This window comes from Anser cygnoides, chromosome 22, assembly GCF_040182565.1.
Source record: "Anser cygnoides isolate HZ-2024a breed goose chromosome 22, Taihu_goose_T2T_genome, whole genome shotgun sequence".
NCBI lineage: Eukaryota > Metazoa > Chordata > Aves > Anseriformes > Anatidae > Anser > Anser cygnoides.
In genome coordinates, this window is record NC_089894.1 from 4178796 (window position 1) to 4193479 (window position 14684).

Consider the following 14684-nt stretch of genomic DNA (forward strand, 5'->3'; position numbering starts at 1 on the left):
CTCTGGTAGTCTCACTAACCAGCTGAGTCAGGAAGCTGTCTTCCACGCACTCCAAGAACCTTCCATACTGCTTCCTTACGGCATATGTCTGGGAAGTTAATGTCTCCCATGAGGACAAGCACTGGTGATTGAGTGACTTCTGCCAGCTGCTTATAGAACTCCTCATCCATCTCTTCATCCTGGTTTGGCAGTCTATAACAGACCCCCACCAGGATGTCTGCCTTGTTGGCCAGCCCCTTGATCCTTATCCACAGGGACTCTACCTTATCATTCCCAACCCCAATCTCAACAGTGTCAAAACACTCTCTAATATAGAGAGCCACACCACCTCCCCTCCTTAGTTGCCTGTCCCTTCTGAAGAGCTTGTAGCCATCCATTGCATCACTCCAGTCATGGGAGTGGTCCCACCACGTTTCAGTGATGGCAACTACGTGCTAGTTTGCCTGCCACACAATGGCTTCCAGCTCCTGTTTATTGGTCAGGATGGCACATCCAGCGATGTTGGGCAAGGAGAGGGGCGTGCCTGACTGCATTAGCTGTGTGTGGTACTAGAGAGACCTCCACACAGTCCTGCTCCCACTGCTTCTTCCACAGAATCACAGAATCACAGAATGGCTGAGGTTGCAAGGGACCTCTGAAGATCACCTAGTCCAACCCCCCTGCTGATCAGGATCACTTAGAGCACATTGTGCAGGACAGCATCCAGGAGGGTTTTGAATATCTCCAGAGAAGGAGACTTCACAACCTCTCTGGGCAACCCGTCCCAGTGCTCTGTCACCCTCACAGTAAAGATGTGCCCTCAGATGTTTATACACATTGATGATGTTTCCCCTCAGTCTTTTCTTTACCGGGCTAAACAGGCCTGGTTCTTTCAGCCTGTCCTTGTACAACAGGTGCTCCAGTCCTCTACTAATCTTCATAGCCCTCCTCTGGACTCACTCCAGAAGTTCAATGTCCCTCTTGTACTGGAGAGCCCAGAACTGGACACAATACTCCAGGTGTGGCCTCACCAGGGCTGAATAGAGGGGGAGGATGACCTCCCTTGACCTTCTGACAACACTCTTCCAAATGTACCCCAGGATACTGTAGGCCTTCTTGGCCACAAGTGCATTTTGCTGACTCATGGTCAGCCTGCTGTCCACCAGGACTCCCCAGTCCCTCTCTGCAGAACTGCTCTGTGGCAGGTCAGCCCTCAGCCTGTACCGGTGCTTGGGGTTATTCATCCCTTCATGCAGGAGCCTGCACTTGCCCCTGTTGAACTTCATGAGATTCCTCTTGGCCCAACCCTCCAGTCTGCTGAGATCCCTCTGGGGTATCAGCCACTCCTCCGCGCTTCATGTCATCAGCAAACTTGCTGAGGGTGCACTCTGTTCCACAGTCAAGGTCATTGATGAATAAGTTGAACAACACTGGACCCAGTACTGACCCCTGGGGGACACCGCTAGCTATGGGCCTCCAACTAGACACTGCACCACTGAGTACAACCCTCTGAACTCTGTCATCCAGCCAATTATCAATCCACCTCACTGTCCACTCATCTAGGCTGCACGTTCTCAGCTTGTCTATGAGGATATAATGGGAGACACTGTCAAAAGCCTTGATGAATTCAAGGTAGACCACATCCACTGCTCTTCCCTCATCTACCCAGCTAGTCTTCTCATCATAGAATGCTATCAGATTGGTTAAGCATGATTTCCCCTTGGTGAATCCATGCTAACTTGCTGATCACCTTCTTATCCTCCACATACTTGGAGATGACCTCCAGAATGAGCTGTTGCATCACCTTTCCAGGGATGGAGGTGAGGCTGACTGGCCTGTAGTTGCCTGGGTCCTCCTTCTTGCCTGTTTTGAAGACTGGCATGATAGTGGCTCTCTTCCAGTCTTCAGGCACCTCTCCTGTTCTCCACAACCTTTCAAAGCTGATGGAGAGTGGCCTAGCAATAACATCAGCCAGTTCCCTCAGCACCTGTGGGTGCATTCCATCGGGGCACATGGATTTGTGGATATCAGGTTTGCTTAAATGATCTCTGACCTGATCTTCTTCGGCCAAGGGAAAGTCCTCCTTACTCCGCACTTCTTCTCTTGTCTCCAGGGTCTGAGATTCCTGAGGTCTGATCTTAACAGTAAACACTGAAGCAGAAAAGGCGTTCAGCAACTCTGAAGCCTTTCTTAATGTCTTTAACATTCTTTGCCAGATCTAATTCCGAATAGGCCTTGGCCTTCCTTGTCGTGTTCCTGCATACCCTAACAGTGACCCTATATTTCTGCCAAGTGGCCTGTCCCTTTTTCCACATGCTGTAAACTTCCTTCTTCCATCTGAGCTTTGCTAGGAGCTCCCTGCTCAACTGTGCAGGTCTCCTGCCCCCTTTGCTTGCCTTTTTACTCAGAGGGATGCACTGATCTTGAGCTTGGAGGAAGTGATGCTTGAATATTGACCAGCTGTCTTGGACCATCCTTCTTTCTAGGGCCCTAACCCATGGGATTCTTCCAAGTAGATCCCTTAAGAGGCCAAAGTTTGCTCTCCTGAAGTCCAGGGTCACAATCCTACATTTTGCCCTGCTTCCTCCTCACAAGATCCTGAACTCCACCATATCATTGTCTCTGCAACCAAGGCTGCCCCCAACCCTCACATCTCCAACTAGTCCTTCCTCATTCATTAATGCAAGGTCCAGCAGCACACTTCTCTTTTTTGACTCCTCCACCACCTGTGTCAAAAAGTTGTCATCAATGCACTGCAGGAACCTCCTGGACAGTTTGTGCCTAGCTGTGTGATCTTCCCAGCAGATATCAGGGTGGCTGAAAACCCCCATGAGAACCAGGGCTTGTGATTGAGAAGCTATTTTGAGCTGTCTGAAAAAGGTTTCATCTACCTCCTCTTCCTGATGAGGTGGCCTGTAGCAAACACCCACAATACTGTCAGCCATGGCCTGCCCTTTAATCCTTACCCATAAGCTCTGAACTCACTCTTCACCCACCCCTAGGCAGAGCTCCACACATTCCAGCTGCTCTCTCACATAAAGAGCAACTCCACCACCTTGCCTTCCTGAAAAGTCTTTTCTAAAAAGCATGTAGCCTTCCATGACAGTATTCTAGTCATGGGAGCTGTCCCACCATGTCTCTGTGATTACAATGAGATCATAGCCTTGTGACTGCACACAGATCTCCAGTTCTTCCTGTTTGTTTTCCATACTATGTGCATTAGTGTTTCTCGTGCTGCTTGTTTGTATAGAAACATTTCAGATGTCTTTCATTCAACTCAGCCCCTCGTGGGGCAGCCTGAAGGGACTCACTAGCATGCAGTCCCTCAAATACTGGTGTGCAGTCCCATAACTTTTCACTGGTGGGCCTCGTTTTGTCCCTTTCCCCCTTCAAACCTAGTTTAAATCCCTGCCAATCAGCCCTGCTAGTTCCTGGGCAAAAATTCCTCAGAGAAAGGTGCTCCCCATCAGGAGTCAGTGGGTTCGGTGTCATGTAGACCTTCCCATGATCAAGAAACCCAAAACTGTGCTGGTGGCACCAGCCTTGGAGCCACGTATTGATCAGTTGGGTTCACCTGTTCCTTTCAGTATTGATCCCTGCTACTGGAAGGATAGAGGAAAATGCTCCCTGTGCACCTGATCCTTCAATCAATCACCCCAAAGTCCTTATGTCCCTTTTGATTGCTCTTTGGTCACATCTGGACAGCTACCTCAGCTGCCTGAAGTGGCCTTGATGAAGAGAAACCCCTGCACGCTGCAATCCCCTGCTCTGCTGCAGAACGTGTCTGCATGGGAGCCGGTCGCCTTGGCAAGGGACTGTAAAATGTCAGCTATGCCTGATTTAAATGGCCTGCCTCTACCGCTCCTGGCTCCACCCAAGCTTTGTCAGCCACCCACATGAGGGCTGCCAGGTTCTGGTGGCTCCCTCAACTGCCTCAAAGGGGCCTCAATCAAGGGAAACATTCTACATGATCCCCCACTCCACTGCAGAATGCATCTGCCTCAGAGCTGATTGCCTCGCTAACACCCTGCAGAGAAAGGCCCGACCCATCTGCCACAGCCATACGCTTGTGAGTCTGTTTCCTGGATGCCTGCGTCTCCTGTACCACCTCCACCTTTCCTTGCCTGCCTTACTTGCAGCTGCCTGCTCCACTGTGTCTGGCCCCAAAGCCCCCTCAGGACACCCGAAGGCTCCAGCTCTCAGGGATGCCTGAAGGAACAACCCCGCAGGCCTTGCAGACTGCCAAGCCTTCCAGGATGTGTGAGGGCTTGTCTTCCATACCAGAAGCCACTTTTTCAGAAGCTCTTCTTCTGTGAATAAAAACAACACAATAACATCGCCTCCACCAAACTGCTCTCGTTCCTTCAATCTCAGCTTCTTCATGGCCACTTTGATCTGCCTTCATCCTTTCTTCATCTTTATCTTTGGGAAATCTATTTTCACTCCATGGCTGCACCTCTCCTTCCCTGGCCTTTCCCCCACTGCTACAGAGTGTCTCCTAAGTCCTGTGCCTCTTCCTCTCAGCCTCAGGTCAAAGGACCCACACAGGAGATACAGTTTTTAGGAATAAAAAGGCAAGATGAACTTCAGATCCCAGTGGATGTGATCATTAAAATAACTCTACCAACTAGCAAAAAGGAAAAACAAGCTTTCTTAGGCATTGTGGGCTTCTGGAGAATTCATATTCCAAATTACAGACTGATTGTAAGCCCTCTCTACCAAGTGACCTGGAAGACAAATGATTCAAATGGGGCCCTGAGCAATGACAAGCCTTTGAACAAATTACATGGGAGACAGTTCATGCAGTAGCTCTTGGGCCAGTCCAGGCAGGACATAATGTATAAAACATACTCTACACTGCAGCCAGGAAGAATGGCCTCACCTGGGATCTCTGGCTAAAAGACCCCAGGGAGACTTGAGGGAAACTCCTAGGGTTTTGGAGCTGGGGATACAGAGGATCTAAGGCCTGCTATATTCCAACTGAAAAATAGATACTGGAAGCACATGAAGAGGTTTGAGCTGCTTCAGAAGCAGCTGGTACCGAAGCACAGTTCCTTGAGGCACGCTGTCTGCCGGTGCTGGGCTGGATATTCAAAGGCAGGGTTCCCTCTACACATCATGCAACTGCTGCTATGTGGAGCAAGCAGGCCACAGTGATCACACAACAGGTAGAAAAACACAGTCACCCAGGAATCTTGGAAGTGACCGTGGCCAGAAGGCAAAATTTCATAATATCACCAGAGGAGGAAGTGGCATGCTGAAGAAGCCTCACTGTACCCCAAACCGCCAGAAAATGAGAAGCAATGTGCCCTGTTCACTGATGGGTCCTGTTGTATTGTGGGAAAGCATCAGAAGTGGAAGGCTGCTCTATGCAGTCCTACACAGCAAGTTGCAGAAATTGCTGAAGGAGAAATGAATCAAGTCAATTTGAAGCAGCAATGTCTTGGGTTTATGTGGCAAGGTTTTGGTAGCAGGGAGCTGCAGGGGTGGCCTCTATGAGTGTGGAATAATTGCCTAAAATAACTTGGAAATTAAACTGATATTCACATTTTAAAGAAAAGGTACAACATTGAAGAAGCTTCCAGGGTGGAGTGTAGCTGCACTACATAAAGGTTCCCTAGGTTTCCAACTTTAGATGTTAATCACACCAGGGAAACCTGGTGTGCTGACTGTAAGGACCAGTACAGAGTGTAGAGCAGACTAGAGACACCGCAGCTAGGCTCTGTGATGAGATGGAGACTTGATTGTTCTTGTGCACACTGAGACCGATAAGCTGCACATTTGCTACCCTGAGCCAACGACCTGTCATATTTTTGACAAAATGCTGTACTCTAGTGAACTTTGCTCATTATAATATCATTATAATACCAAAACACACCTCCATCCCAAAAGCCACCCACCTCCAAGGTGCGGCCACCCCTCACTGAGCATACGCTCTGAATTTCTTGGAGCCTATACCTTTAAATGAAAGCGAGAAAACTTTGCACCAGTCATAACCAAGATATGCATGACTAGAGTCCCAAAGATAGAAAGACAACTAAAAGATAGAAAATAATATAAATTGGCTTAAGAGAAAGGGGATGTTAGGGAAGATACCATTGCGACTTCTGGGATCAGTCAATGGACTGAACCTCTCTTCCCCCCACCATGGGGACGCCTTTGGGTAAGATCTGAACACTTGGTTACACCAAGTGCCTCCCCAGTAAACTTAGAAATCTCTGTAGGGTCTTTGTGCCTTTTAACGCATTAGTAGCCAGGCTGAGTTATTCATATTTTTGGCATTTAAGTGTGCTTTGCAGACAGTGTATTTATCACTGGCAATCCAAAGAACCTGTGTACCTGTTGCTTTAATAAATTGCACTAGATTGCATTGAACCTAGCCATGATAGTTCTCGTAGAATGCGACCGAACTCTTTAAGTGTGGCTGTAGTAGCTCATGGAACATGACTAGATAGAGAGTGTGCTATGTTATATGTGAATCTGTGATTGTGATAGTTCAGTACCCTGAACCTGACTGGACTTATAACAGTTAATTGCCTACACCCTTTAACACACCAATGAGAATAGCCCAGGAGCTGCCCCATGTTAGATAAGGGCTAATTTCAGATGGCCCCAGAGGAACCCACCACTGCCCAGAGCCAAACCATGAACGATGTTGTTTGCGCCTCCGTGAGAGCAGATTTGAGAAAGATAAAAAAATAAAAATAAAAAACCTGCTGCACAACAGCAGTTGGGAGAGAGAGGAGTGACAAACAGCCATGCAGACACCAAGGTCAGTGAAGAAGGAGGGCAGGAGATGGTTCACTGTGCCAGAGCAGAAGTTCCCCTGAAGCCTGTGGAGAGGCCCATGGAGGAGCAGGTTGTATCCCTGCAACCCGTGGGTACCCCAGTGGAGCAGATCTCCACAATGCAGCCCATGGGGGAACCATCAGTGGAGCAGGTTGATAACGACCTGAAAGAGTACCATTCTGAAGGCAGACATCTGAAGGACACCAAAATTCCCACGGAAGCAACGACTTTCTCCTTTGGCCATCTCTATGCAGATGGAAAGACCAGACAGGGACAAAATCAGGGTTCCTGCAAATGTTTATTGAGTCTCAGGAGGGAAATGAGGTGACTCCAAGAGGAGGCCCCGACAGCGGAGAGCATCAGGAGCAGACAAAAATCATCCTATGGAAGAACTGACACAGGACATCCATCGAACTGGACCCACAAGTGGGGAGAGGCTAGAAGGTAACTCCAGGCTCATTTCTGGGGACCTCACAGAGAGCTTGGAGGGGAGCAGAGGGTTCCCTGCTATAGCTGTCGGCTGTATGAACTTGTGTATCCCCTCAGTCTTTCACATCCTGGCAAATGGTAGGCCATGTCAGATGCTGTGCTGAAAGGTGATCGGGACACACAAGGAAGCTGTACCTCCTCTCCATGCCCAGGTATGCCACTCATGATCAGGTGGTGGAAGAGAGGGAAAAGTGGAGTAGAGACAGAGGGCCATCCCCAAGACAATTACCCACTCCCAGTTACTGCAATCCTTTGGGAACATCTTTGTCTGAGCCTCCGTCCCCAACACAGCTCCACCCAAAGCAAGAGGAACACTCTTCCCCAAGATTTGGGGCCTCCAAGATCAAGGGACTGTGTCTAGGTGGAGACGTCATGAGTCAAGGACTGGTGTCCATTGGCTGTGGAGGAACCAGGGATGTCTTCCTCAGCTTCAAGACACAGTGCCTGAAAGATGAATTGCTGCAGTGTGCCCCACCCTCCAACGCCTAGAGGAGTGAGGCATTGGCCACAACTAATTCCCAGTAAGGAATGGCTTTCTCATTTAGCCATCTCTATGCAGATGGAAAGACCAGACCAAGACACACTCACAGTTGCTGCAAATGTTTATTGAATCTCAGGAGGGAAATGAGGTGACTCCAAGAAGAGGCCCTGGGAGTGGAGAGCAGGAGGAACAGACAAAAGTTTTTCAGCTTCTCCTACAGCACAGTTCCCACAGGGCATCCATCTACCTGGCCCACAAATGGAGAGAGACTTGCAGGTCACACCAGGCTGGTTTCTGGGGCCCTCAGAGAAAGCAGAGGGCAACAAAGAAAAGAGAGAAAAAGAATGAGTGAGTAGAAAACCAAAAAGGTAGACATTGGCCACGTTGTCGGAGAAGCCAGGCTGGCCCCTTCCTGTCATTACAGGACAAGCCAGAGATGGTCAGCTCCTCTTAATACAACAACACAAAGTTTGTTCTTCTGTCCATTTTTGTACAGCAGCATATTCTGAGTTCCTGGGGTCCTGGTCTGGGGCACTGTCTGGCATCTTTAGCAGGGGCGGCACCTGCTGCCACAGTAGCGGCTGGTAATACAGGAGAGGTCACAGCATCCAGAGTTGATGGGGACTCCGTCACAGCTGAGGATGCTGCCAACGGCAGCAGAGGTAGAGGATCCCACAGCAGTGTTCTGCGGGAAGGAGCTGAGGATGGGGCCGGGCAGGGTCACCACCACAGGGGAGGGCTGGATGACGATAGTGGAGTTCTGGCACTGCCTGACGCAGGGCTCGTTGCAGCTGCTGGCCAGCGGGGTCGGGCCGCAGGGCTGGCACGGCTGGCACGGCTGGCACTGGTCGTAGCAGGACATGTCTGGGGGCAGAAGGTGCACCTGGGAGAGAGGACAGGGAGGAAGCTTAACATGGGGATGCATGAGGAGCAGCCTGTCACCACACCCTGACGGAACCAAGGCACAGGCAGTGCTGAGAGCTGGAGGCTCTGCATGGATGTGCCAGCGCTTCTTGGCCTCATCCTGCTAGGTCCTAAAAAGACCAACCATGGCCTGTCTGGCTACAGCCTAGGCCCCAGCCCAGGAGCCATCATACTGAAGGCCCAGTCTTCCTCCATGACAAACCTTCTACCCCTTGACTCTCCCACAACCAGCAGCCCAAAGATTTGGCATGGAACACAGCTGATAACAGCTGAGAGGTTCATGGAGCTGAAACCTGCTTTTGGAGAATGAGGGGGACAAGAAGGGGCTTCACACTCACCTTGTTCCCAAGGAGAAGAAGGCCAGAGAAGTGGATGAGAGAGCACGGAGATGGGCTGGCTTTTATAGTGGACCTTAGCTGCCCCATGTCCAGAGGCATCCCTTGAAGCAGGGACTGTTTTCTGACAAGCTCCTCTTGAATGCAAAACATCCCACCTAATGATATGGGCTGTGTGTTGCCTTCCTGTGATGCTGTTTTTCATTTCCTGCTTTATGCTGTGCTTTTGCCCCAGAGAAGGCAACTTCTGAGTGGCAGGTAGGGAGGCCCAAGTATTTCCAGGCAACACACGTCAGTGTGGGCAGAAGAGTCACGTGCTGGAAGAGTCCAGTAAAGGCAAATGATGTTAGCCTGGATGACTCTTTAGGGGTATTTTGGGGCCCTTTTGGCCAGAGGTGTCCCAGCTCCTGCCTGTGACCCTACCCTACCTAAAACTGCCCCTGTGCAGAACCTGCTGGCAATTTTGCCTCCTCCTGCTCTGACCCAGGGATGTCTGTATGGGGGGAGAGTTTGCGCGGGGCCTTTCTGGATCTCAAAAGAAAGGCCCAACAGGAAATCGTGTCTGTTTTTGTACGATAGATTAAGAAGAGGAATATAGACAGTGAGTAAATCTTTCAGGTGCTGGAACCCTGCTTTTGTGCAGCATCAGGCAGAGCCAGATGGGTTTTCCCAAGACACACAGTGCAGATACTGTCCATAGCGAATTCCTTCTTCACTCCCATACCATTGTGCCTGCCATTTTTATTTAAAAAATAAAAAATAAAATAATCATACATCTTCTCCATACCTGGTGGAAGCTTATTTCTGCATGACACCCACCGCTGATCAGTAGGGGCACTCCAGCACTTTCCCTTACCACTGCTACTCACACTAACAAATGGGATTCTTAAGCTCTAAGTGCAAGGCCCAAGAAAGCTGACATGTCTTCCCAAGAGCCCTGGCTCTAGTGACTTCTGCAAGACTCCCAGTCCACGTCCCCTCTCTGCGCAGTCACTCTGGGTACCACATCAAAGAGTGTACTTCACCCAGATGCTGCCCAGAAACTCTGCTCGGGTTGTTCCCAGGGGGGCCTCAGCTGAGTGCACACTGTGTCATGTTCAAGCACATGTTCCTCTCTTGTGGGAACTTGCCTCTACTGCGGCTGCCTGGGACAGAGTTAACATTCCCCACAGCAGCCACTTGAGTGTTGTGCTCTGCACTTGGAGTTAGAACAGCACTGCCATCTAACCAATTTTGAGGCTATAGTGGAGCAGTGCTGGCACAGCATCAAGACTCTCTCCAAGCACCCCATAGCCAGGAGACAGGAGGTGGGCAAAAGGTGGGGAGGAGACATCACCAGGGCAGCTGACCTAAACCGTCCAAAAGGCTATTCCACACTGGATGATGTCACATTCAGCAGTAAAGTTGTGAAAGGGGAAGGAAAAGAGGGGGCTCTAATGTTCCTCAAAAGGATGGCATTAGCTTTATGTACAGGGAGAAAGGCTGAGAAATCCTGCCCTCTTCGAGAAGGCCCAGCCCTGCATGGATCTGCCGCCAGTGTGCTGTCAGTGGAGTCTGGGGTGGGACAGAGGTCCCCCATGGGGAAACCAATGCCACACATACTTTTTGACTCATAGGCCTGGTGCTGAGTCATGCAGGGGCTGAAACCTTGCACAGAAGTGGCATTGAATCAGAGGAACATGGGTCCTGGTTTTGCTGTGCTTTGGGAGGAAGGACAGACCCTGTGAGCATCACGGGGAAAGCCAAACAGACATTTGTATTGTCTACTTCCACTTCACTGGAAGATGCAAAGGAGATGAAGCTGGACTCCTGAGATGAAGCGTACTTAGACTGGGGCCACTAGGTGCAAGTTCAGAAATGCTTTGTTCTAGTTAGATATATGGAAGAAATATTTACCCTGAAGGTGGTTGAGTCCTGGAGCAGATTGCCAAGGACCTTCATCCTTGGAAGACTTCAGACTTTGCCTGGACTTGATCCTGAGCAACCTGATCTGATGAGATCTGCTCTGAACACAGGGTTGGACTATGTGGGTGCTGGAGGTGCAGCCTGTGATCATCTGGAGGGTTTTTCAGACAGCCTCTAGTTGGGACTGCTCAGGAAGCATGGGGCAACATGCACAGTCACCACGTCTCAGCCTTGGTGGGATGCTGTTCCTAGATCACTATTTCTGTTAAATCCCAGTGTGACCCTTGATCTCATACCGATATCACTCATGACATCAAAAGCGGGTGGAGAGAACAGCACAAACGCACACTGCTGCTCATGTAGAAAGATGCATGAACTCATGGGTGCACACACAGGCACTCTTAGATGCATCCTGAAGTATACTCAGGCGCACACACACGGAGATAGGTGTACACACACAGCGAAGAGACCAAAGGCTGCTCTCCTGAGGTCCAGGGTTGTGATCTTACCTTCTACTGTCTCTGCAAGAACATTCTGGCTTGCTGATGCCCTGCTGTGTTGTTCGTCCAGGAGATATCAAGTGGTGGAAGACAATAAATCCTGAACAGCAACTCCATCTCCTCCTTCCTCCTGCTGCCGCTGTCATCCCATAGGGGTGGGGGAAGGCCTACAGAGTGCTTTCTTTTGTTGCTGCTGGGTTTGTCTGAGAGCTGAGAGCTGCTGCTCTTCATCCTGGTCTCAGACATCTACCTCTTGATCCAGAGTGGGAATACACCAGTGATGGTGATGGTGGTGCCTAACCAGCACTTGCACCCTCCCATGTAGTTTGTCTTTGGCAACTGCTCCTTTCACTGACATGTGCCATGTCTTGGTCAGGATGCCACTTATGGTTTTAGATGCTTTCTCTGCAGAGAGGGCTATTTACTTCTCTAGCTGTGTGGTCTGGCTCTTCGTCACCCACTAGTGAGCCTAAACTGGGATCTCCTCTTCACACTAATGGCCTACAACTGATCTGTGGCCATCTGCCATCCACTGCAGTACTCCAGTGCCATGGGAGGGAAGGTGTGTGCCTGTCTGGTGGGAGGCCTTTGGGCTGAGCTCCTGCTGTCCTCCTTGGCACAAGTGGCACACCCTTTTGTTTGCCCTGCACTGGCCCTACACAGTCACTGGCAGCTTCTTCTGGGACTTGCTACCCATCACACAGCTAGCCTCTGCTGAGAGCTTCTGGACTGGTGTGCTCCTTGAATACAATAGCACCACTAGTTTTCCTGTCCTCCTTGAGCTCCTGCAGGGTGCTCCAGGTGTCCCTCTGGACATAGACCTACGAGGAGACACAAGACACTGTTCACTCATTCTCACTTGGCTGCAGTTGTGTCATTCCTGGGGTCATATTCCCTCCTCTACACCACCCCGTTGTCAACATCTCCCTGAACATAACTGGCGCCCAACTTCTCCAGTGTTGTGATGCTCCTGCTTCATGACAGACAATGAGGGAGGCAGTGAGGAGATCAAACCCCGAGGCATTGCACCTTTTGTGGGGGGTACATGGCGCTGTAGCCATGTTTATGCCAGCGAGGTTCTAAGATTGGGGACCATGTCAATTGGGATGCTAAGAAAAGGGGAGGCAAGAAACAGGCATACAGAGACCGAGACCAGAGAAAACAAACATGGAGACAATGACAAGAGACAAACCTCACCATTCACACCAGTTGTTGGCCTATCAAGAAGCCACAGGTGCCACTACGAGGAAGATCAACCTGGGCTTTGCAACTGTTACAGCTGTGGGCCAGGACATAGGCTGGGATGGGTGCAGGACAGACCTATACAACCCCATGAGGGGACATGCAGGGCAAGGGGAGCCAGGAGGAGCACATGAGGGGAGGCAGAGCAAGGTGGAAAAGGAGCCACTCCACGTGCTTGTGTGGCTGGGCCCTGCACCTGAGCACTGCTGTCTGGCCTGTCCTCTTCTGGAATCTTTCCTTACCTCTGCGGAATCTCGCTCTGTCCCATGTGCATGTGTGCTGCAAGGAGAAAGTGCCAGCTGCTGGTGGAGCAGCAGGAGTGGATTTGGCACCAGCTGCTGGAGTCAGACTGGGGGTGAGGCCACCCCTGGTCTGTGCTGTCAGCTGCTGGAGCCAAGGGGGTCCCCGTGTAGCCACTGGAGCAGGGTAAGGGGGTCTCAGCCTCCAGACAAATGTGTCAGCAATGGTTTGGGCCCCCAAAACCAGTTACTGCCAGTACCATCCTGGGTGCATCTTCCCCAAATGGGGCACGTGCACATCCCTGTCTGTGTGTCCTGCAGAAACGTGCTCAATTTCCATAACAGTGGAGCCTGCAAAGGGGAAAGCGGCAGCTGCACCTCTTGGCCTGGGCTGAAACACTCCACTGCTGACACCAGCTCCATGTACTGTAACAGCTGACGAGGCCCCGGGCCTCGGTGTGCTGTCGGGGTGACATGTCCCCGGGTACCAGCATACGACTCGTTCCTGCTGCCGGCTTTCCGCAGCTGCGGCGGCGCCAAGCACAGCTGCGGAACTAGCGATCCGCACCAACGTCCTCCCCGGCCCGGCCCACTGCCGTCTGTTCACCCCTCCTGCTGGGGACGCTGCAGACGGGCGGCTGTTTTCTCCGCTCCTTCTCCCCCTCCCCCTCCCTTCCCCTCCCCTCTCCTCTCCCTTGCAAAAGGAGCTGCCTCAGCCTTTCCCCGCACTCGCCTCCGCGTCCCGGGCTGGGCTGCAGGACGGGCAGAGCCCCGCTGGCAGCAGCCCAAGCCCTGCCCGCCCCCAGGCGCCCAGCACTCGCAGCCCGGGCCAGCCCCCGAGCGGCCCCGGGGCGGAGCTGGCGGCGCCGGGCGGCGGCGGCGGGGAGGAGGCGCCGCGGGCGGAGCAGAGCCGGGGCTGGCGGGGGCAGCGCGGCGCGGGCGGCGGAGCGGCGGGATGCGGCAGGGCCGGGCCGCAGGGCTGGCGGGGCTGGCCGCGGTGCTCCTGGGTGCGCGGGGCTGCCGGCGGCGGGGCCGGGACGGGGGCTGCGGGGGGCCGGGGCTGCCCTCGCTGCTGGCCCGCCGGCTTCTCACGGACCTCGCTCCCCTCTGTCCTCCCTCTGCAGCCGTCCCGTCTGCCTCCAGCGAGCTCAGCCGGCCGTTCCCTCCCACCTTGCCTTGCTCCCTGCCTTCCTCCTCTCCTTTCGGCACACCCCCACTCGTTCCTGCCTGCTTCCCTTCTCCTCCTGGCTCGGCTCGGACCCTCCTTCCAAACAGCCCTGCTCCGACCTGGTCCCCAAATAACCATTCCCGGAGAAATGTCTTTGTATGCTTTCTTCTGAGAAAATGCTCCCATCAGCTGTCAGCCGTTTTTTTCTCTCCTCTCCCCTTGCATGATATTTTGGTGGCAGCAAAGCCATTTTCTGAGTTTTCTCCTCCTTTTCTTCTTGGCAGTGGCTACAGGCAGAGCCCAGGTGCAGCAGGAGCCACGGGCAGAGACCACCGAGGGCACCGGCATCAACATCACCTGCTCACACCCCAACATCCAGTCAAACGAGGACATCTATTGGTACCGTCAGTTCCCGGTCGGAGGACCCGCACTCCTCGTGTGGGCTTATAGTGGGTCCCAAGATGTGACGGACCCGGCAGGGCGGCTATCGGTGGCAGCAGACCGCCGGTCCAGCGCCCTGTGGCTCGCCCAGCCCCGGCTTCGGGACGCGGCGGTGTATTACTGCGCCCTGAGAGCCACGGGGAGAGGAGCCGGGGCTGCGGCCGGGCAGGAACCGTGGCGGGCGGGGCCGGG

At 52.4% G+C, this 14684-nt stretch overlaps 1 protein-coding gene across 1 annotated transcript; it reads right to left on the reverse strand.

The window, feature by feature from the left end:
* Window positions 1-8040: 8040 nt before the first annotated feature.
* Window positions 8041-9172, reverse strand: LOC136786767 (feather keratin Cos1-2-like). The gene is made up of 2 exons (XM_066981615.1): window positions 9001-9172; window positions 8041-8621 (listed from the first exon to the last, which is right to left on the reverse strand). Exons 1-2 carry the CDS (start codon window positions 9148-9150, stop codon window positions 8286-8288), a joined length of 486 nt encoding a protein of 161 aa, XP_066837716.1. The 5' UTR covers window positions 9151-9172; the 3' UTR covers window positions 8041-8285.
* Between the last annotated feature and the right edge of the window lie 5512 nt (window positions 9173-14684).

Coding starts and splice junctions, on each gene's coding strand:
- LOC136786767 (XM_066981615.1), bottom strand. CDS start 9,150: ATGTTTTGCATTCAAGAGGAGCTTGTCAGAAAACAGTCCCTGCTTCAA. Junction 8,622..9,000: donor TTCTTCTCCTTGGGAACAAG/GTGAGTGTGAAG, acceptor CCTCTCTCCCAG/GTGCACCTTCTGCCCCCAGA.